The following is a 22064-nucleotide window of genomic DNA, read 5'->3' on the forward strand; positions in this document are numbered from 1 at the left end:
TTTCTTTCCAAATGCTCTGTTATAGGTGGAAAAAAAATAATGAACAAAAAACCCCCCACAAACATATTTCATATACATGCAAAAAGACAAAATGTTTAGACTAAGGAGAGCATGTGAAACAGAGGGTAAATTTATTACTAGTTAATGTAAAAAGAATTGTACTTGCCTTGGGGGAGATGACAATTTTTCTTTCCTTTGTGACTGCACTGACTAAACTAGAAAGACAAGAAGTTCACTCCCAGAATATATTATCCAGGACATGATTTATATGTTTGTTTGAGTATTTATATGAAATCTATCATAGCATATAAAGGATGTATGTTTAACCAAAAGGAAGAAAAAAAATTGTACCTTTGTTATTTAGATGTCAGTTCACATTTGCATTATCAAATCTACTCATTGTTGGTTTAATATAAATTTTCTTGCTTTGTTAGTGAGCTGGCTTTTAGAAAATGTGTTTATATTTCCACAGGTAAAGCAAATATGTGTCAATTTCTTGGGCAAGCAGAATTCCAATGTCAAAATACATTCTTATATGAATTATTTCTAAATTATTACTTAATTTTATAAGGAACTTAAAATTAGGGGCTTCATTAATAAATATGTACATATTAATAAATATATGATTGCTGTGCTTTGCTAAGGCACTGGCCTTTTACCATTGTCTGTCTGTCTATCTATCTATCTAAAACACACATTATATACAATATATATATTAAATACATATCATACAAACCAAAGGCAAAAAGAGAAAACTAGCTGAAAACAGGAATCTGACTTCAAATAGTCCCTGTTAAAAAAATAAAATCTCTAAGTTGGTTTGTAAATTTGTTGGTTGAAACAGTTTCTCATTGGGCCGAAGTTATAACTTGTGGTTCCGTTTCCAGGTTAAGTCCACAGAAGTCTATTTAACCCATAATTCAAATGAGTTTTAATACCATACTTAAGAGATCTAGAAACTATTCACCAATTTAGAAGTTTGTTTTGGCTTGGTTTTCTTCTCCTATAGGAACTGTTTTTTACCAGTAAGACCAAGGAACCCTACTTCGTAGGGGCTAGAAACTAGAAAAGGAAAACAGTCTTTGAGCACAGGGCAACAGTCTGGGTCTTAGGTGAGATGGTCAGGGTCAATAGCAACAAAAGAAAGAACAAAAAAAACTTAGTATCATGTAGGAAAAGTTGGAGTCAGTAATAAAGTGGGTTACTCTCATGGAGTAAGCTTCCATAAATCAGGTTGATTTTGCTACTGCCCCCCAAACATTAATTGGTTTAAGAAAAAACTTTATTTTACAAGCAAAAGTTTGGAAAAGTAACAAAAATAACAATATAAGTAACAAAATCATACCTCTGGTCATTATAATGAAATGTTTTCTGTGATTGAAAACTACAATGAAAAATTTGTTGGGCAAAGCCATGTTTAGTTCTTAATTCCAAACTGAGGTTTACATTATATAATAAGATTTAGACCAAAAATATCTTGAAGAAAAAATTTCATTTACATATTTACAACCCCCGTGCAATCTGGGCGGCCTGTGTACAGGCCTGACTAACCAGGCTGTAAAGGAAAAAAATCTCAGATTAAGCCCATCAACTTATTAGCTAAAGATCCTCTGGCTAGATGTCAAGCTTTATAGGTGTACTCCATATGACCAGATACCTTTTCCTTGATATGTTAGAATACTTTAGTTATTCTGTCCTTGTTTCCCTATTCCATGGAACTGTATTCATTTCTCCCAATTTTAGTAGCATAATGAGAGATATGCTGAATAGATAGGGCAAGAGAGAGATGATAAACCTATATTCCAAAATATTAGCAAACCAATAATATAATACTCTAAAAGCAATTCCGGAAAAAAGAGCAGAGACCGTGTTTAAAAAGTCAAGAATGATCACTCAGCCTCTGAGGAGCATAAATTAACCTTAATCCCTAAACCTAGCCAGTTGCCTTAGCCCATAGAGTGCATTCTGGCACAAATTTTCAGCTGTTTCAGCCAAAACATACGCAGCAGGTGACTCTCTCTCTGATATAAGCAATATTTAATTGTTTCTTTTTTTTTTAAATAAGATGTTGGGGGTAGGAGTTTTAGTAATTTATTTATTTATTTTTGCTGTGTTGGGTCTTCATTTCTGTGTGAGGGCTTTCTCTAGTTGTGGCAAGTGGGGGCCACTCTTCATCATGGTGCACGGGCCTCTCACTATAGCAGCCTCTCTTGTTGTGGAGCACAGGCTCCAGACGCGCAGGCCCAGTAGTTGTGGCTCACGGGCCTAGTTGCTCCGCGGCATGTGGGATCCTCCCAGACCAGGGCTCGAACCTGTGTCCCCTGCATTAGCAGACAGATTCCCAACCACTGCTCCACCAGGGAAGTGCCCTAACTGTTTTTTAAAAAAATAACAAAATATACTTGTATTTGAGAATAACAATATAAATTTATATTATAATTATTGTATTATAACATACTTTTATAATATAACAATATACTTAATAATATACTTTTATATTATATAATAATATACATTTAATGGATATTTTAGTTTATTATTCTACTCTAAGTTTTGTTCTTCAAATATGCCCGGAAAAAATTTTAAGCAAATTTAGAAGTGGAAACATTTAAATGTTCCATTACTTGATAAAGCATGTGTTTGGTTATTATGGAAATACAAATTAAAACTCCTCAAATATACTATAGAAGATATACATATCCATGGTATACAAAAGGATTAGGGATTACTTCCTCCCCTTCTTCTTTTATCCTGAGGGAACAGCTAGTGAGCTTAAGCTTTAATTTTTAACAGATTAGAAAAAGGAATCTTACCCACCTACTAAATTAAAATTTTTCTTATTAAATGCCTAAGTTTTTAAGTCACTCATTTTCCTAGCTACTTCAATGGAATCAGCAGTCATAGATCCAACCCCAACTCCAAGATTGGAACTTCGTAACAACAGTTCCAAGGCAGAAATCTGACGTAACTCTCTGCGACACAACTTTACACGTGTGACACTATGCAACTGTGCCACATTTCCTACTGGCTGAATTTGGGGTGTTGGTCGACTGTGAGATTTTGTAAACTGATTGCTATCCCTTTCTGTTTTGGCCTCATTGCTTAACAAATGCCCACTAGTGGGTGCTAAAGAGCTACAAATTGGTGGTAATTCTGTGCCTTCTTCCCAGAGCTTCTGAGGATTTGGTTGTGTTCTTGAACTGCTTGTGGAACTGTCCAATTGTCTTTCCCTTCCACTTAATTTTATACTTTCAGTTCTGGATGCCCATTTTAATTCTTCTGAAACCATGCCTGCTTCTTCTGGGTTCTGTATTCCATTTCCAGCATCATGATCTAAAAATAATCCAAAAAGCAGAAAAAAAAATTAAGAGGTTTCCTCCAAAACAGGTATTTTAATCATGATATCTTAACATAACTACATTATTATCATGCAATATAAATTGTCTTCCAGCTTTTTTTGTTAAGTGACTTCTTTGAGAGGAACAGAAGTGTGAACATTAATTATTCTTATTTCACTTAGAGGCATCTTGCATGTGAATAACTGAGAACTTTCAATTAATAGAACAAAACTGAGTAGTAGTCTTCTAGAGATTTTGGTACCCCTGGAAACACAGAGGTGCTTTACGCCTCTCTGGTGCCCTTCCACACCTGCCTCTGCTGGGCTTGCCACTGGTAAATCACATTTCAAATCCTGGTCATATCTCCAGGGAATGTTCTGGGACTTGGCATTATATGTGTGAAAATCTAGTCTTTTTTTTTAAATTTTTTTTTTTTTGCGGTACATGGGCCTCTCACTGTTGTGGCCTCTCCTGCCGCGGAGCACAGGCTCCGGACGCGCAGGCTAAGCGGCCATGGCTCATGGGCCCAGCCGCTCCACGGCATGTGGGATCCTCCTGGACTGGGAAACGAACCCGTGTCCCCTGCATCGGCAGGCGTACTCTCAACCACTGCGCCACCAGGGAAGCACAAAAATCTAGTCTTGATTGAACTCCAAGCATGAGAGCAGGGTTCTTCCGTCTGAATGTACTCTGGGGTACATGCCACTGCTTTCACCATCAAAATGGGAATGACAGCATACCCCTCAGTGGGGACCACCTTGCTGGAATGAGTGATAGGAGTGAGTGAAATTATCAAAGCTTGAGGCCCTCAAATCATAGAATAATCTAATATCAAAGACAAAACTTACTTAAGGGAAGTCCATATAGGTACTAGACCTAATGCAAAGAAACAATGCCAACTTTAACATATGTTGATGATGCAATTAGGACACTTCTGGTCCTGCGAGAACCAAGTTTAAAAACAGAAGTTGCACACTGGCAGCTCCCAAGCCAAATCTGCCCACAGACATGTTTTACTTAGCCTATAAAATAATATGTGATACAAAATTTTAAAAGTGGAAAGTTTCATATAAAAATATAGATTTCCGGATTTTAAAGAAAATGAGAAAAACTGACAATTTCTGCCTGGCAACAGCAGCTGGAGCAGAGCTGCCCCTGCCAATTTAGACAACTGCTGCAGTCCCACCGCTCACTTTGGCTTCCTGGCTCCTGCAGGCATTTTAGTTTGTGACCCTGGTTTAAAACATAATTCATTTTCTATATAACCTTTAAAAATTGTGAATAACTCTTTTGTACACCTGAAATTTATATAACATCATACATCAACTCTACTCAATAAAAATTAAAAAAAGGATTGATTTTCTAGTTTTTAAAATTCTTCTCACAAACAAAAAACTTGAACTAGCAAATGACATAGACCCTCATGTGGAATTAGCAGGTACAAAGTTGATCATAGTGCTCACAGTGGCTCCCCAACTTTGCTGCACATTAGTGTCACCTGGAAGCTTTTAAAAATCCTTTGGCCTAATAACCTATACTGGAAAAGAACCCGAAAAAGAGCGTGTGTGTATATATATATCTGAATCACTTTGCTGTACACCTGAAACTAACAGAATATTGTAAATCAACTATATTTCAATGAAAAAAAAAATCCTGATGCCCAGGTCACAGTGTCTCGGGGAGGGAGCCAGGCATCTTAATTTTTTTTTTTTTTTTTGCGGTACGCCGGCCTCTCACCGCTGTGGCCTCTCCCGCCGCGGAGCACAGGCTCCGGACGCGCAGGCCCAGCGGCCACGGCTCATGGGCCCAGCTGCTCCGCAGCATGTGGGATCCTCCCAGACCGGGGCACGAACCTGTGTCCCCTGCATCGGCAGGCGGACTCCCAACCACTGCGCCACCAGGGAAGCCCCTTAATTTTTAAAGATCATATGAGAAAGAGCAGAGATGGGCTCATTGGAAAGGCTCACTTCCAAGCCCACTTAGATTCCTCACAATATAAAGTTTCCCTCTTCCAGAATTTCAACACCGAAGGAACAAACTAAAGAAAGATTTATTCACCCATAGTCACACAGCCAGTAAAAGAAATTAGGATCCCAACCAGATCTTCTGACTCTAGTATCCTGATATGTAGAGTTTTATAGTGGTTTAAATTGATACAAGAATAGAGTTTTGGCGGAGACCTTCAAGATGGCGGAGGAGTAAGACATGGAGATCACCTTCCTCAGCACAAATACATCTGAAATACATCTACATGTGGAACAACTCCTACAGAAAACCTACTGAACACTGGCAGAAGACCTCAGACCTCCCAAAAGGCAAGAAACTCCCCACATACCTGGGTAGGGCAAAAGAAAAAAGAAAAAACAGAGACAAAAGAATAGGGACGGGACCTGCACCTCGGGGAGGGAGCTGTGAAAGAGGAAAAGTTTCCACACACTAGGAAGCCCCTTCACTGGCATAGACAGGGGTTGGGCGGGGGGGAAGCTTCAGAGCCACGGAGGAGACTGCAGCAATAGGGGTGCAGAGGGCAAAGCGGAGAGATTCCCGCACAGAGGATCGGTGCCGACCAGCACTCACCAGCCCGGGAGGCTTGTCTGCTCATCCGCTGGGGCGGGCGGGGGCTGGGAGCTGAGGCTCGGGCTTTGAAAGTCGGATCCCAGGGAGAGGACTGGGGTTGGCGGCGTGAACACAGCCTGAAGGGGCTAGTGCGCGAGGAGAGGGGATTCAGAGCACCGCCTAAACGAACTCCTGAGACGGGCAAGAGCCGCGGCTATCAGCACGGACCCCAGAGACAGGCTTGAAACGCTAAGGCTGCTGCTGCAGCCACCAAGAAGCCTGTGTGCAAGCACAGGGCACTGTCCACACCTCCCCTCCAAGGAGCCTGTGCAGCCCACCACTGCCAGGGTCCTGTGATCCAGGGACAACTAGCCCGGGAGAACACACGGCGCGCCTCAGGCTGGTGCAACGTCATGCTGGCCTCTGCCGCTGCAGGCTCACCCCACATCGCCCCACATTCCGTACACCTCCCTCCCGCCCCCGGCCTGCGAGAGCCAGAGCCCCTAATCAGCTGCTACTTTAACCCCGTCCTGTCTGGGCAAAGAACAGACGCCCTCAGGCGACCTACATGCAGAGGCAGGGCCAAATCCAAAGCTGAACCCTGGGAGCTGTGCGAACAAAGAAGAGAAAGGGAAATCTCTCCCAGCAGCCTCAGGCGCAGCAGATTAAATCTCCACAATCAACTTCATGTACCCTGCATCTCTGGAATACCTGAATAGACAACGAATCATCCCAAATTGAGGAGGTGGACTTTGGGAGCAACTGTTGACTTGGGGTTGCTTTCTGCATCTAATTTGTTCCTGGCTTTATGTTTATCTTAGTTTAGTATTTAGAGTTTATTATCATTGGTAGATTTGTTTATTGATTTAGTTGCTCTCTTCCTTTTTTTTTATATATATATATAGATATGTATATATTTTTCCTCTTTCTCTTTCTGTGAGTGTGTATGTGTATGCTTCTTTGTGTGATTTTGTCTGTATAGCTTTGCTTTTACCATTTGTCCTAGGGTTCTGTCAGTCTGGCTTTTTTTTTTTTTTAACTATAGTTTTTAGTACTTGTTATCATTGGTGAATTTGTTTTTTGGTTTGGTTGCTCTCTTTGTTTCTTTCTTTTTTCTATTACTTTAAAATTTTTTTATTTTTAATAATTTTTTTTTAAATAACTTTATTTTTCTTTCTTTCTTTCTTTCTCTTCTTCTCCCTTTTCTTCTGAGCCTTGTGACTAACAGGGTCTTGGTGCTCCGGCCAGGTGTGAGGCCAGTGCCTCTGAGGTGGGAGAGCTGAGTTCAGGATATTAGTCCACCAGAAACCTCCCAGCTCCATGTAATATCAAACAGTGAAAGCTCTCCCAGAGATCTCCATCTCAACGCTAAGACCCAGCTTCATTCAACGACCAGCAAGCTACAGTGCTGGACACCCTATGCCAAACAACTAGCAAGACAGGAACACAACCCCACCCATTAGCAGAGAGGCTGCCTAAAATCATAATAAGGCCACAGACACTCCAAAACACACCACCAGATGCAGTCCTGCCCACCAGAAAGACAAGATCCAGCCTCATCCAGCAGAACACAGGCACTAGTCCCCTCCACCAGGAAGCCTACACAACCCACTGTACCAACCTTAGACACTGGGGGAAGACACCAAAAACAACAAGAACTACAAACCTGCAGCCTGCGAAAAGGAGACCCCAAACACAGTAAGTTAAGCAAAATGAGAAGACAGAGATACACAGCAGGCGAAGGAGCAAGGTAAAAACTCACCAGACCAAAAAAATGAAGAGGAAGTAGGCAGTCTACCTGAAAGAGAATTCAGAGCAATGATAGTAAAGATGATCCAAAATCTTGGAAACAGAATGGAGAAAATACAAGAAACGTTTAACAAGGACCTAGAAGAATTAAAGAGCAAACAAACAATGAAGAACAACACAATAAATGAAATTTAAAATTCTCTAGAAGGAATCAATAGCAGAATAACTGAGGCAGAAGAACGGATAAGTGACCAGGAGGATAAAATAGTGGAAGTAACTACTGCACAACAGAATAAAGAAAAAAGAATGAAAGAATTGAGGACAGTCTTGGAGACCTCTGGGGCAACATCAAATGCACAAACATTTGAATTATAGGGGTCCCAGAAGAAGAAGAGAAAAAGAAAGGGACTGAGAAAATATTTGAAGAGATTATAGTTGAAAACTTCATAATATGGGAAAGGAAATAGTCAATCAAGTCCAGGAAGTGCAGAGAGTCCCATACAGGATAAAACCAAGATGAAACACGCCAAGACACACATTAAGCAAACTATCAAAAATTAAATACAAAGAAAAAACATTAAAAGCAGCAAGGGAAAAACAACAAGTTACATACAAGGGAATCCCCATAAGGTTAACAGCTGATCTTTCAGCAGAAAGTGCAAGCCAGAGGGAGTGGCAGGACATATTGAAAGTGATGAAAGGGAAAAACCTACAACTAAGATTACTCTACCCAGCAAGGATCTTATTCAGATTTGAAAGAGAAATTAAAACCTTTACAGACAAGCAAAGGCTAAGAGAATTCAGCACCACCAAACCAGCTTTAAAACAAATGCTAAAGAACTCCTCTAGGCAGGAAACACAAGACAAGGAAAAGACCTACAAAAACAAACCCAAAATAATTAAGAAAATGGTAATAAGAACATACATATCGATAATTACCTTAAATGTAAGTGGATTAAATACTCTAACCAAAAGACATAGACTGGATGAATGGATACAAAAACAAGACCCATATATATGCTGTCTACAAGAGACCCACTTCAGACCTAGAGACACACACAGACTGAAAGTGAGGGGATGGATAAAGATATTCCATGTAAATGGAGATCAGAAGAAAGCTGGAGTAGCGATTCTCATATCAGAAAAAATAGACTTTAAAATAAAGACTATTACAAGAGACAAAGAAGGACACTACATAATGATCAAGGGATCAATCCAGGAAGAAGATATAACAACTGTAAATATTTATGCACGCCACATAGGAGCACCTCAATACATAAGGCAAACGCTAATAGCCATAAAAGGAGAAATCGACAGTAACACAATCATAGTAGGAGACTTTAACACTCCACTTTCACCAATTGACAGATCGTCCAAAATGAAAATAAGTAAGAAAACACAAGCTTTAAATGATACATTAAACAAGATGGACGTAATTGATATTTATAGGACACTCCATCCAAAAACAACAGAATACACATTTGTCTCAAGTGCTCATGGAACATTCTCCAGGATAGATCATATCTTGGGTCACAAATCAAGCCTTGGTAAATTTAAGAAAATTGAAATTGTATCAAGGCTCTTTTCCAACCACAATGCCATGAGACTAGATATCAATTACAGGAAAAGATCTGTAAAAAATACAAACACATGGAGGCTAAACAATACACTACTTAATAACGAAGTGATCACTGAAGAAATCAAAGAGGAAATCAAAAAATACCTAGAAACAAATGACAATGGAGACACGACGACCCAAAACCTATGGGATGCAGCAAAAGCAGTTCTAAGAGAGTAGTTTATAGCAATACAAGCCCACCTTAAGAAACAGGAAACATCTCAAACAACCTAAGCTTGCACCTAAAGCAAGTAGAGAAAGAAGAACAAAAAACCCCAAAGTTAGCAGAAGGAAAGAAATCATAAAAATCAGATCAGAAATAAATGGAAAAGAAATGAAGGAAACAATAGCAAAGATCAATAAAACTAACACCTGGTTCTTTGAGAAAAGAAACAAAATTGATAAACCATTAGCCACATTCATCAAGAAAAAAAGGGAGAAGGTTCAAATCAATAGAATTAGAAATGGAAAAGAAGTAACAACTGACACTGCAGTAATACATAGGATCATGAGAGATTACTAAAAGCAACTCTATGCCAATAAAATGGACAACCTGGAAGAAATGAGAAATGGACAAATTCTTAGAAAAGCACAAACTTCCGAGACTGAACCAGGAAGAAAAAGAAAAAATATAAACAGACCAATCACAAGCACTGAAATTGAAACTGTGATTAAAACTCTTCCAACAAACAGAAGTCCAGGACCAGATTCTTTCACAGGCGAATTCTATCAAACATTTACAGAAGAGCTAACATCTATCCTTCTCAAACTCTTCCAAAATATAGCAGAGGAAGGAACACTCCCCAACTCATTCTATGAGGCCACCATCACCCTGATACCAAAAGCAGACAAAGATGTCACAAAGAGGGCTTCCCTGGTGGCGCAGTCCTTGAGGGTCCGCCTGCCGATGCAGGGGACACGGGTTCGTGCCCCAGTCTGGGAGGCTCCCACATGCTGTGGAGCGGCTGGGCCCGTGGGCCGTGGCCACTGAGCCTGCGCGTCCGGAGCCTGTGCTCCGCAACGGGAGAGGCCACAGCAGTGAGAGGCCCGTGTACCGAAAAAAAAAAAAAAAAAAAAAGATGTCACAAAGAAAGAAAACTACAGGCCAATACCACTGATGAACATAGATGCAAAAATCCTCAACAAAATACTAGCAAGCAGAATCCAACAGCACATTAAAGGATCATACACCATGACCAACTGTGATGTATCCCAGGACTGCAAGGATTCTACAATATACGTAAATCAATCAATGTGATAAACCATATTAACAAATTGAAGAAGAAAAACCATATGATCATCTCAATAGATGCAGAAAAAGCTTTCGACACAATTCAACATCCATTTATGATAAAAACCCTCCAGAAAGTAAGTATACAGGGCACTTACCTCAACATAATAAACACCATATATGACAAACCCACAGCCAACATCGTTCTCAATGGCGAAAAACTGAAAGCATTTCCGCTAAAATCAGGAACAAGACAAGGATGTCCACTCTCACCACTATTATCCAACATAGTTTTGGAAATTTTAGCCACAGCAATCAGAGAAGAAGAAGAAATAAAAGGAATCCAAATCGGAAAAGAAGAAGTAAAGCTGTCACTGTTTGCAGATGACATGATACTATACACAGAGAATCCTAAAGATGCTACCAGGAAACTACTAGAGCTAATCAATGAATTTGGTAAAGTAGCAGGATACAAAATTTAATGCACGGAAATCTCTTGCATTCCTATACACTAATGATGAAAAATCTGAAAGAGAAATTAAGGAAACACTCCCATTTATCACTGCAACAAAAAGAATAAAATATCTAGGAATAAACCTACTTAAGGAGACAAAAGACCTGTATGCAGAAAACTGTAAGACACTGATGAAAGAAATTAAAGATGATACAAAGAGATGGAGAGATAGACCATGTTCTTGGATTGGAAGAATCAACATTGTGAAAATGACTCTACTACCCAAAGCAATCTACAGATTCAGTGCAATCCCTATCAAACGACCAATGGCATTTTTCACAGAAATAGAACAAAAACTTTCATGATTTGTATGGAAACACAAAAGACCCCGAATAGCCAAAGCAATCTTGAGAAAGAAAAATGGAGCTGGAGGAATCAGGCTCCCGGACTTCAGACTATACTACAAAGCTATAGTCATCAAGACAGTATGGTACTGGCACAAAAACAGAAATATAGATCAATGATACAGGATAGAAAGCCCAGAGATAAACCAACGCCCATATGGTCACCTTATTTTTGACAAAGGAGGCAAGAAGATACAATGGAGAAAAGACAGCCTCTTCAATAAGTGGTGCTGAGAAAACTGGACACCTACATGTAAAAGAATGAAATTAGAATACTCCCTAACACCATACACAAAAATAAACTCAGACTGGATTAAAGACCTAAATGTAAGGCCAGACACTATAAAACTCTTAGAGGAAAACATAGGCAGAACACTCTATGACATAAATCACAGCAAGATCCTTTTTGACCCACCTCCTAGAGAAATGAAAATAAAAACAAAAATAAACAAATGGGACCTAATGAAACTTAAAAGCTTTTGCACAGCAAAGGAAAACATAAACAAGACGAAAAGACAACCCTCAGAATCGGAGAAAATATTTACTAATGGAGCAATTGACAAAGGATCAACCTCCAAAATTTACAAGCAGCTCATGCAACTCAATATGAAGAAAACAAACAACCCAATCCAAAAATGGGCAGAAGACCTAAATAGACATTTCTCCAAAGAAGGTATACAGATTGCCAACAAACACATGAAAGTACCCTCAACATCACTAATCATTAGAGAAAGGCAAATCAAAACTACAATGAGGTATCACCTCACACCAGTCAGAATGGCCATCATCCAAAAATCTACAAACAATAAATGCTGGAGAGGATGTGGAGAAAAGGGAACCCTCTTGCACTGTTGGTTGGAATGTAAATTGATACAGTCACGATGGAGAAGAGTATGGAGGTGCTTTAAAAAACTAAAAATAGAACTACCATACGACCCAGCAATCCCACTACTGGGCATATACCCTGAGAAAACCATAATTCAAAAAGAGTCATGTACCACAATGTTCACTGCAGCTCTGTTTACAATAGCCAGGACATGGAAGCAACCTAAGGTGTCCATTGACAGATGAATGGATAAAGAAGATGTGGCACATATATGCAATGGAATATTACTCAGCCATAAAAAGAAATGAAACTGAGTTATTTGTAGTGAGGTGGATGGACCTAGAGACTGTCATGGAGTGAAGGAAGTCAGAAAGAGAAAAACAAATACCCTATGCTAACACATATATGTGGAATCCAAAAAAAAAAGGTTCTGAAGAACTTAGGGGCAGGACAGGAATAAAGATGCAGATATAGAGAATGGACTTGAGGACACGGGGAGGGGGAAGGGTAAGCTGGGACGAAGTGAGATAGTGGCATGGACATATATACACTACCACATGTAAAACAGATAGTGGGAAGCAGCTGCATGGCATAGGGGGATCAGCTTGATGCTTTGTGACCACCTAGAGGGGTGGGATAGAGAGGGTGGATAGAAGGATCTAGGGACCACCTAGAGGGATAGAGAGGGAGACGCCAGAGGGAGGAGACATTGGGATATATGTATATGTATAGCTGATTCACTTTGTATAAAGCAGAAACGAACACACCATTGTAAAGCAATTACACTCCAATAAAGATGTTAAAATAAAAGGTAAAAAAAAAAAAAGATGAATGGTTTTACTAATGTAATTGACCACATTGTAAATTATATATTTACAAATGTATGGTATAACACACAAATCTAATTAATGCATTTAGTATCATATACATTCATCAAATTTTTATTGTGTCATAAACTTGTACCTCCAGTGTAACGTCTTCAAAATATTATATATTTTATAATTAAGTTCATAACTTTTGCTAAAAAAGAATTTTCTTTCTCAGTGAAATTCAATGTAAGCTCTGAAATGAATGATATGTAAGTATTTTTATATTCAAACAACAATCCTCTCCAAAGAAAAGAAACAATAATTAAATTCTTCTAATTATGGCTAAAGCTGAATTTAAAGAGTTGCTTGGATTTAACGAAATAAGAATTTATGTCTTAAATTGTGTATCTTTCAAGACTTTTATGCTTTGTTTTGGGATAAAATACAATATTATTCAATTTAAAAAAAGTATAGAGTTTTAAATACTTAAACAAGTACACAGACTGCATGTCCATATATACTGATTTTATCCTCACAAAATGTTAGAAAATAGATGCACTGTGACAGAAGCATGACCAAGTGCTTTTAGTCTTTTTGGTCACTTTTTAGAAGTGACCAAGATATTCTAGTCAAAAGATTAATTCTTTTGCTATTTGAAAATGCTAAAAATATTCAAAGCAGATAAAGTCTGGTAGGCAGACAATGAAAAGACTACTAACAAAACCCAATCAACTGAATACCAAGACAGTTATATATTAATTAGGATACTGATTATTAAGCATATAATACAGTTTAGGGAACTCAAAATTTGATATATTTAAACTGCTATATTTTATAAATCAAAGTCTTATTTAATGTCATTTTATTGGAGCTGCATTTTGAGGTAGGATATAGTACAAGCTATATCACCAATATGATTCCAAATGAATTTTTTTAAAGCATAAGGAAAACAGTGAAAAGAATTATGCTGAAATGTTAATAGTTGTGGGTAGGATTATGGGTGGTCTTTTTCTGATTTTTTTCTATATTTTCAAAGTTTTCTATAATGACTATGTATTACTTTTTATAGCCAAAAAATAAACATATTTAAGATGGTTCTAGGGGATATAGCAAATTAGCTGAGATAACATCTTCAACATTATTATTTTTAAGACTAGACTTCCAGGAATTCCCTGGCGGTCCAGTGGTTAGGACTCTGAGCTTCCAATGCTGGGGGCCGGGGTTTGATCCCTGGTCGGGGAACTAGGATCCTGCAAGTCACGTGGTGCAGCCGAAAAAAGAAAGAAAGACTAGACTTCCCAGGTCAGTTGGTAAAACAGGAGTTATCCTCACTTTACACATCTCCAAGATTATTTAGCTTTTTAAAAGCTTTTTATATTTGTTTCATTCAAGAGCATGATTAGGATCCAGGTTTCTTTCTTTCTTTTTTAATATTTATTTATTTACTTATTTTATTTTGGCCACGCCGGGTCTTAGTTGTGGCACACGGGATCTTCGTTGCTGCGTGCGGGATCTTTAGTTGCGGCAGGCTGGATCTAGTTGAACCCTGGCCCTCTGCATTGGGAACGTGGAGTCTTATCCACTGGCCCACCAGGGAAGTCCCAGATCCAGGTTTCTTAAACCTGTTTACCACCATATACCACACTGTCATTTTAAGAGATGTCTAGTAGACTCAGCAGTATAAACATGGGCCATTTAAACAGTAAACATCTAATTTCAGATATCTCAAATTTGAAAGCGAATTTTTTTAAAGCAAAAATGGTTTTGTGCTAATTGCTCTGTGTCCTACTTAATACCTGCTTACATTTTAATTTTTTGCAGATAGCGTTTCAAGTAAAAGGTTCAGCTATATGTTGCAGGCTGTATTTCAAGTAAATATTTTAATTATATGAGTAAATACCTCTGCATTACTACATTGAAAATCAGAAAGGTTAGTCTCTTTGGCAGAATTCGTATGTTTGTATCATATCTCTATCCTAAAATGACTTTTATACTAGAACACAGAACCAGGAACAAGAAGACCAGGGACCTTAGACCATGCTCTAATTACTGGTCGGCTCGTGAGTCACTGGACCGCTCTAAGCTTTAATTTCCTCATCTAAAAATGAGGTTAGCATATACCGGCCTACCCTGAGTTTGAGGGCTAAACTGAACTATTTGGGAAAATGCCTGTAAATGATAAATACAATAAATATAAGGTAGTATTAGAACTACTTTTCTAAAATATTACTAAGTTTGAAGATTTAAAACTATGTTAATTCTGCTTATATTATATATTCAGTATATATCTTTTCATTGTGCATATATATCATTTTCCATTGGTTTCTATATTTTTATGGTTTCATTTTTATAATTATATTTTTAAGTTGAGATATAATTGATATATAATATCATATTAGTTTCAGGTGTACTCTTTATATCTTGTTGTACCCATCTTTAGTTTTCTTTACAGGTACAAAATAGTTGTGTTTCTAAAAAGAGCTATAAAGTCAACTTTCAAAAGCCATTCTTAACTTATTAGAAGAATACTTTCTCTAAAGGAAGGCTAATTCTTTTATAAAATGAGTATACATTATTTTAGAGATACTGATTCCTCTCTATTGGTGGCTTAAAGACAATATGTTTTTTCTTTTTTCTTTTTATTGGAGTATAATTGCTTTACAATGTTGTGTTAGTTTCTGCTGTAGAACAAAGTAAATCAGCTATACGTATACCTGTATCCCCTCCCTCTTGAGCCTCCCTGCGACCCCACTCCCATACCACCCCTCTAGGTTGTCACAGAGCACTGAGCTGAGCTCCCTGTTCTATACAGCAGCTTCCCACTAGCTATCTATTTTACACATGGTAGTAAGACAATATGTTTTAATCATAACAGTATATCACCTTCATGGCACTTCTTGCTTTTGCAAAGTTCTTTGTCATGTTTTATCATTTCATTGAGGAAGATGGTTATTTCTACATATCTACATATAATTATGCAAGAAAACTTCCTTGTCTCAATGATGGGTTTTATTATATGTTTGAATTTCTAGAGGTCATGATATGAAAAAACATGACTGATCTTAGAAATACATAAATATTATTTTACTTTTATTATTCTCTATTTTACTTTTTTATGATAATCAGAAGGCTTAATTTACTATAAAACAGGAAAACAACAGCTATCCTATATTTAGGGTTATTTTAAGAATTAAGTGACAAGAGCCCCTGGTACATGGCAGGCAATCGAATAAATGATCATTTCCTTCACACATATACATTTGTTCATTTATTCTTTTCTCCAGTGATTCTGTGTTACACATAGACTAGACAACTATTTTTGTCTACAGAGACAAAGAGAAGTTAAATATCTAATCCTAAATAATCCAATCAATTGGGAAAGGCTCCACTACAAACCATGCTACGGTGTTGGTGTGACAAGTAACACTAAATCTCTTACTTTCTGATGGTACTAGTTGTCGCTGAATTGCTTCCCCTACCAATTCCTTAAGTTTCTTCTTAAGATCTCTGCTGGTTTTCTTATAGAAATAAAGCTCTCTTTCCAGCTGCTGGATTTTATCTCCATAATTTTTTAAAGTTTCCACAGTGCCTTCCCCGTCTTGCTCTATAAAACAGAAATTTACATTTAAAATCAGTTTAAAGTAAATGATTGAAAATTCTAACAGAACTCCCAGACTGTATTGTAGGGTCAGAAGTATGTTACATGTATCTATTACTTGGCTGGATTTGTTTTCAGCTACAATTTGGAGTCTTCTGCCTGTAAAATTTTTCGAAGTAGGATGAGCCCTTCTCCACCCTAATCCCTACCAGCTACCGCATTTTTCATGATTCATAAGCACTTTCTGAGTAGCTACTAACTAAATTTATCCTCAGAAGAGCAGAAGTAAGGTTCACATTTAGAACTCTGTCCAGCTGCATCAATGTCTTGAAGTTTATTATCAGGAACCACGGATATATGGAAAGTTATAAGCCTAAAGTTTATAGGCCCAAGAAATATAGAACCAAAAAAACCCTCAAAAACTGGAAACCTGTCAAAAGAGGCTAGAAAGATTAAATTACAAAGGAAAACACCACCAAAAAAGGAGAAGGGGGGGGAAAGTATAAGTAAAGTTCTAGTTTATGACATAATATAATTTTAAAGCTTCTAATTAATATTTAGGAATGTCTAAAACTGTCCCCTTTGGGTTAGGTTCTAGAACCAGTAAAACGCAGTTTTACTGACCTTCAGAAATACACACTTTCAGACCTACTCTTTCCTATTGGTAAATCTATAAAATGGTCCTACTGGTTTGTAATTTTCTTTTGTTATAATTGGTTGTTTTGTAAAAATTGATCTAAGTATATCTGTAATTTTATATTAACCCATCATCTTGTTTAAAAAACATTTTAAATTAATAACATTACAAATCAGAATCCCCATGAAGGATATCATAAAAATGAACTTAATTTTATGGCCTATATTCAGTTGAAATTAGAAAATTCATAAGTTGTTAACATTTTCAGTTATAACCTTGCTGTGAAAAACTTGTCCCAGCTATAGAAATGAATGATTTTTTAAATGTTCTCATTTGGCTAAAGCATGAACTTTTGCGGTAAAATGCCAACCACTTGAAAAACATATTAAAAATTCTATTAAAATATCACTTTTAGAGACTTAAGACAGAATTAACATAAGGTAAAGAAAGCATGTTTGAATGAAATAACATGGAATCCAGTCAAGGAAATCCTGTCATCAGGCAACTGGGTGCTAATTAACTTATAGAATTAACTTAGAGGCAAACTGCCTCAACACTCAAATGCATATATTTTCCAATTTTCTGCTTACTCAGGTTGCTTCTTCCAGATCCTTTTTAGCACAGTTCCAGCTATAGATTCATAAGAATCAAGATTAACCAGCCAAGCCACCTGGACTGAAGCATTCCAGGCATTGAAGTTATCGCCAGGCAGTGATTTTGTTGCCATAGGAACTGTGTGTACCAGCCATAAGCCCAGGTATTGAAGACCAATTGCTATGACAACTCCATACCACAGCTGACAGTTGAACTACTGTGCACTTATAACACTATGTGCCCATCAATGGTAGACTAATTTTGACCTAAGCTATAACCTTAACGCATAAAATTTATAATTTACTGAAAACTGTAACAAGAAATATAACCAGAAATCTGACAGAACCTATCAGTTTAATTTTATGAAGGGAAAGTGATTTAAATATCAAGGTTCTATATCCTAGAGATGGGGAACTTTTCAACTGTACACCACCAAGCCAGAAGTCATCCCACATTCCTACATAAAAAGTAGACCACAACAAAGTAACAGGATTGCAGCAGTTCTCTGTGTGGCACTGGGGACAGGCAGAGGAGAAGGCATTTCAAGCATGAATAGCCCTGCATCAAAGTCAACTATCCCAACATGTGGACCAAAACATGTAAAGCACAAAACACATATAAGTAGTAACTATTTATACATGTTGGGCTTTAAGTGATCCAATTCTGTCCTACCTTCCTTTCCCAATCCCCCTCCTACACGTCCCCATTACACAACTGATGTGAAGGGGCAGTTACCTTTGAAATGATGTAGCAGAAGCTGCATTTTTTGCTCGTGTTCCTTTTGCTGAAGGGTCAGTCTCCGGTCACACTGCAATTTCAGATGTTCCAGTGTAGATTCCAACTCACGAACCACATTATCCCGTTCCAGAACTTTCATTTTAATTTCTTCATTCTGTAACTGTAGTTTCCGTTCAGCTTCTCGCAGATTAACCACCTAGCAAAGACATTTTTTTGATCTTTTAAGTGTGTTTTAGACAGCCTAATAGACTAATGTACTTCTCTTAGACTTCATAAAAATGAACTCCCTTAATCCCCATGGTATAACAAGGCAAATGCTTTGTAATATACCCACAAGATAACCTAACAGCCTTGTTAATTTGTTGAGATTCTGAATTGGTAACAACTTCATTTTAAATATAATGTTGCTCTACTCTAACAATCACCTCTCCATCATTTCTTAGACATGATCTTTGGAGTTTACATTTATAATCCTACAACTCCATTTCTCCAGTCTAAAAAGATATCAAGAATCTAAAGACTTCTGTAACATCTAGATAATTCTCATTTTTAACTCCAAAGTGAATGTTATAAATAAGTGACAGAATTTTTAAGCTATAGAGTTCGGTCTCAGATTGTACATTTAGTCCAGTGGGTTCCTCTCTGCACTGATATAAAGTAAAAACACTTCAGACAGTATCTGTGTCACAGAACTTGTTAATAATGTAATGACATTCTCTCCAGAAAAATATTCATTTCTACAAAGAGTTCTTAAGACCAGAAAATCCACTGACCTTCACCTGGGTGCTTTGGGTTAAGAACCCTTCCTCTGAGAACACCACAGAAGAGTTATCTGTATCAAAGCCTCAGACAACATGCACCATATTTCTGCCCTCCACACACCCAGTGATGGGATGCACTTGCATCAATAATAGAAGCTTACTACTGACGGTAATTATCCAAGAGAAGGCCTGTGTATCACATTTCCATTAATTTAGTCATCTTTATTTCAATTGTCTAACAGAATTAGAACTTTATTTTAAAACTTCTGTGTTTCATTTTTCATCAACTGTCTGCTATTCCCTTAAACTGAATATATTTTCCAGAGAAAAGAGTTATCTACTTGCTTAACACTTCATAATATATATCTTAAGAGAAGACATTAGAGAAAAGACAGATATAGTTTTCAATGCTGTAAAACATCTCTATCAGTAAGCTGTCAAATCTGTATAAAATATTTTAATTTATATTAAGCCCATCCAGGTTAATGCTAAAATCTATTACTATCTTTGTCACTGATGTACCATTTCACCTCCATTTCAATTCATAGGGTATAATGAGAAGGTACAGGTTACCCCTACCCTACAGCAATGAAGGAAAGAGAACCCAAACCTGGAGGGCCCTTGATTTTTCATGAATGCTGAGTAGGAACAATCAAATCTAGAAAACATACAACCAAGAAATAGTGACTGAGGAATATAACTTAAATTCTTTGGTTTTTAAAACTATTCCCAAAAGCCCTTCTTTCAAAAGGCCCTTCAACTTTAAGAACCTCACAAAGTTAGGCCTACATACTTGGATAAGTGCAAAGATTTCAGATGACAACATTCAGTGCTGTAAATTCTACATAAATGTGAGCTGTATAAGCATCTCAACCCCTCTTTATAAGAAAATCCTCCGTCCCTGAAAAACAAACCTTATTGAAATATCTGAAAAGAATAGCTCTAATCTCAACAGGACTCAGGCAGATTAGTTTTTCTAAGACATTTTCTTCACTATGACAGAGATTTTGAAGTGAAGCTCTGAGTGAGTTCTGGCGACTCTGGATATGTTCGTTCTTGTATTCAATTGCAGCTTCCAAAGCTTCAATCCCTTCTTCAAGTTGGAAAAGAACATGTTCTTCCTAGATATAATACAAAAGAAATCACTCATTTTAAATGAAACAGTATAACTTGGACTTTGTCATATACTAAGATCTTATTATGCTATTTGAGTCTAATGGACAGTACCATTCTTCTACTAAATTAAAAAAAATGTTTTTTGAGTGTTTGCTATGCTACACAATGCACTGTGTGTACACACACACACACAAACACACACACATATATATAACAAATAATCATTGAATCTTTGTAGTAAACCTTGGGTAGCAAAATGGAAGAGGAAGAAGGTTAGGTGAGTTATGAAACATCCCAAGGTCATAAGCAAATGCTGATCACGAAGGAATACACTTGAACAAAGCCTCAGCCCACAGGTTTGACAGTGTCATCATGTTATCTCCCTCCATGGCTCCTAAAGTGCATATTATGTGTCACTGAGATCTGGAGACCTCGGGGGTCCCTTCAAGGATCTATCAAAACAATATATTGCTAGGAAGGAAAGAGGAAATATATTAAAATAAGTTATTAAGAACTAGTAATCAGAGGAGAGTCTCTAGGGAAAAAACACTGTGTAACATAAGAAAAAGTAGTGAGGATTTAAGGACATGAAACATTTCATAAGATTCCTAGGAGATGTCATTAGAGGGAAAGTGTAGGCACTAAAAATGGTGGCAGCAAAACCTTTTTTTCATATGCCAAAGAAGATTTCCTCTGTAGGAAAAAAAAAATCTGATGAATTGCTGTCAGAAAACCTAGCCGTTCTCTGAATTATCCAAATAACATCTTATTTAGGGGACCTAAATCTCTGGTAAGAAATTATTTTGGACGTGGTAAGACCTGGATATATATTTTTGTATCCCCATACTTGTGGTGGAGCCCACTTCAACTTTAAGTTCCCTGAGGGCAGATGGTCTTGTCCATACTCACATCCTTATTGCCTAGCACAGTACATATTACATAGTTTAAACTCAGTACGTATCTGCTGAACAACTTAATGAAGGGAGAGGAGCAAAAAACATTTTCATATGTCTTGGGTATATGACCCAGGTATTTCTCTCCTCTCCTCCCCATAGCATTTCAAAGAAAAATAATGTTACTATTTCTAATCTCCCCAAAGAACAGTTAGAATGACTTCCGGAACTCCTTTTCTGGAATTCAGGGAAAAGGTAGGTTATAACCTATTCCAATGGAAGGTTGAATAATACTTATTTTTTTTAAAGCCATTTTATAAAATCTCCTGAAAGAGCCATTTTGGAAAAAAAAATGTTCAGCAGCCATTTTATTTCTTTGTGCAATTACTGAATTTGAAGATTTGATAATCACTCCATAAGGAAGAAAATGATATTCACCTTTTTAAGAAAAACAAACTTAAATCCTGAAAGGTACTTAGGTGAATAAGAAGAACCAGAAAATAAAAGTGAATAACCCAAGAAAATATTTGACTTTTGAATGCATACTATGATTATATTCTACCAAAAACAAATGTGGTTAGTTTTCTGCATACAGGTCTTTTGTCTCCCTAGTTAGGTTTATTCCTAGGTATTTTATTCTTTTTGTTGCAATGGTAAATGGGAGTGTTTCCTTAACTTCTCTTTCAGATTTTTCATCATTAGTGTATAGGAATGCAAGAAATTTCTGTGCATTAATTTTGTA

The 22064-nt window shown here is 37.3% G+C and overlaps 1 protein-coding gene across 9 annotated transcripts in view; it reads right to left on the bottom strand.

Moving 5' to 3' along the window:
- Positions 1-2451: 2451 nt before the first annotated feature.
- Positions 2452-22064, bottom strand: part of KIF27 (kinesin family member 27) — an 88732-nt gene continuing 69119 nt past the window's right edge. For 7 of the 9 annotated variants that reach the window (XM_032635014.1, XM_032635013.1, XM_032635019.1 and 4 more), the window contains 4 exons: positions 20228-20434; positions 18550-18748; positions 16425-16589; positions 2453-3333 (listed from right to left, as the gene is read on the bottom strand). In XM_032635014.1, coding sequence (XP_032490905.1) covers positions 2849-3333; positions 16425-16589; positions 18550-18748; positions 20228-20434 — 1056 coding nt within the window. In that variant the 3' untranslated portion in view covers positions 2453-2848. Of the gene's footprint in view, positions 3334-16424; positions 16590-18549; positions 18749-20227; positions 20435-22064 lie in introns of all 9 variants that reach the window. The other 2 variants (XM_032635016.1, XM_032635017.1) reach the window with 2 other exon arrangements.

This window comes from Phocoena sinus, chromosome 6 (assembly GCF_008692025.1).
Source record: "Phocoena sinus isolate mPhoSin1 chromosome 6, mPhoSin1.pri, whole genome shotgun sequence".
Classification (NCBI taxonomy): Eukaryota; Metazoa; Chordata; class Mammalia; order Artiodactyla; family Phocoenidae; genus Phocoena; species Phocoena sinus.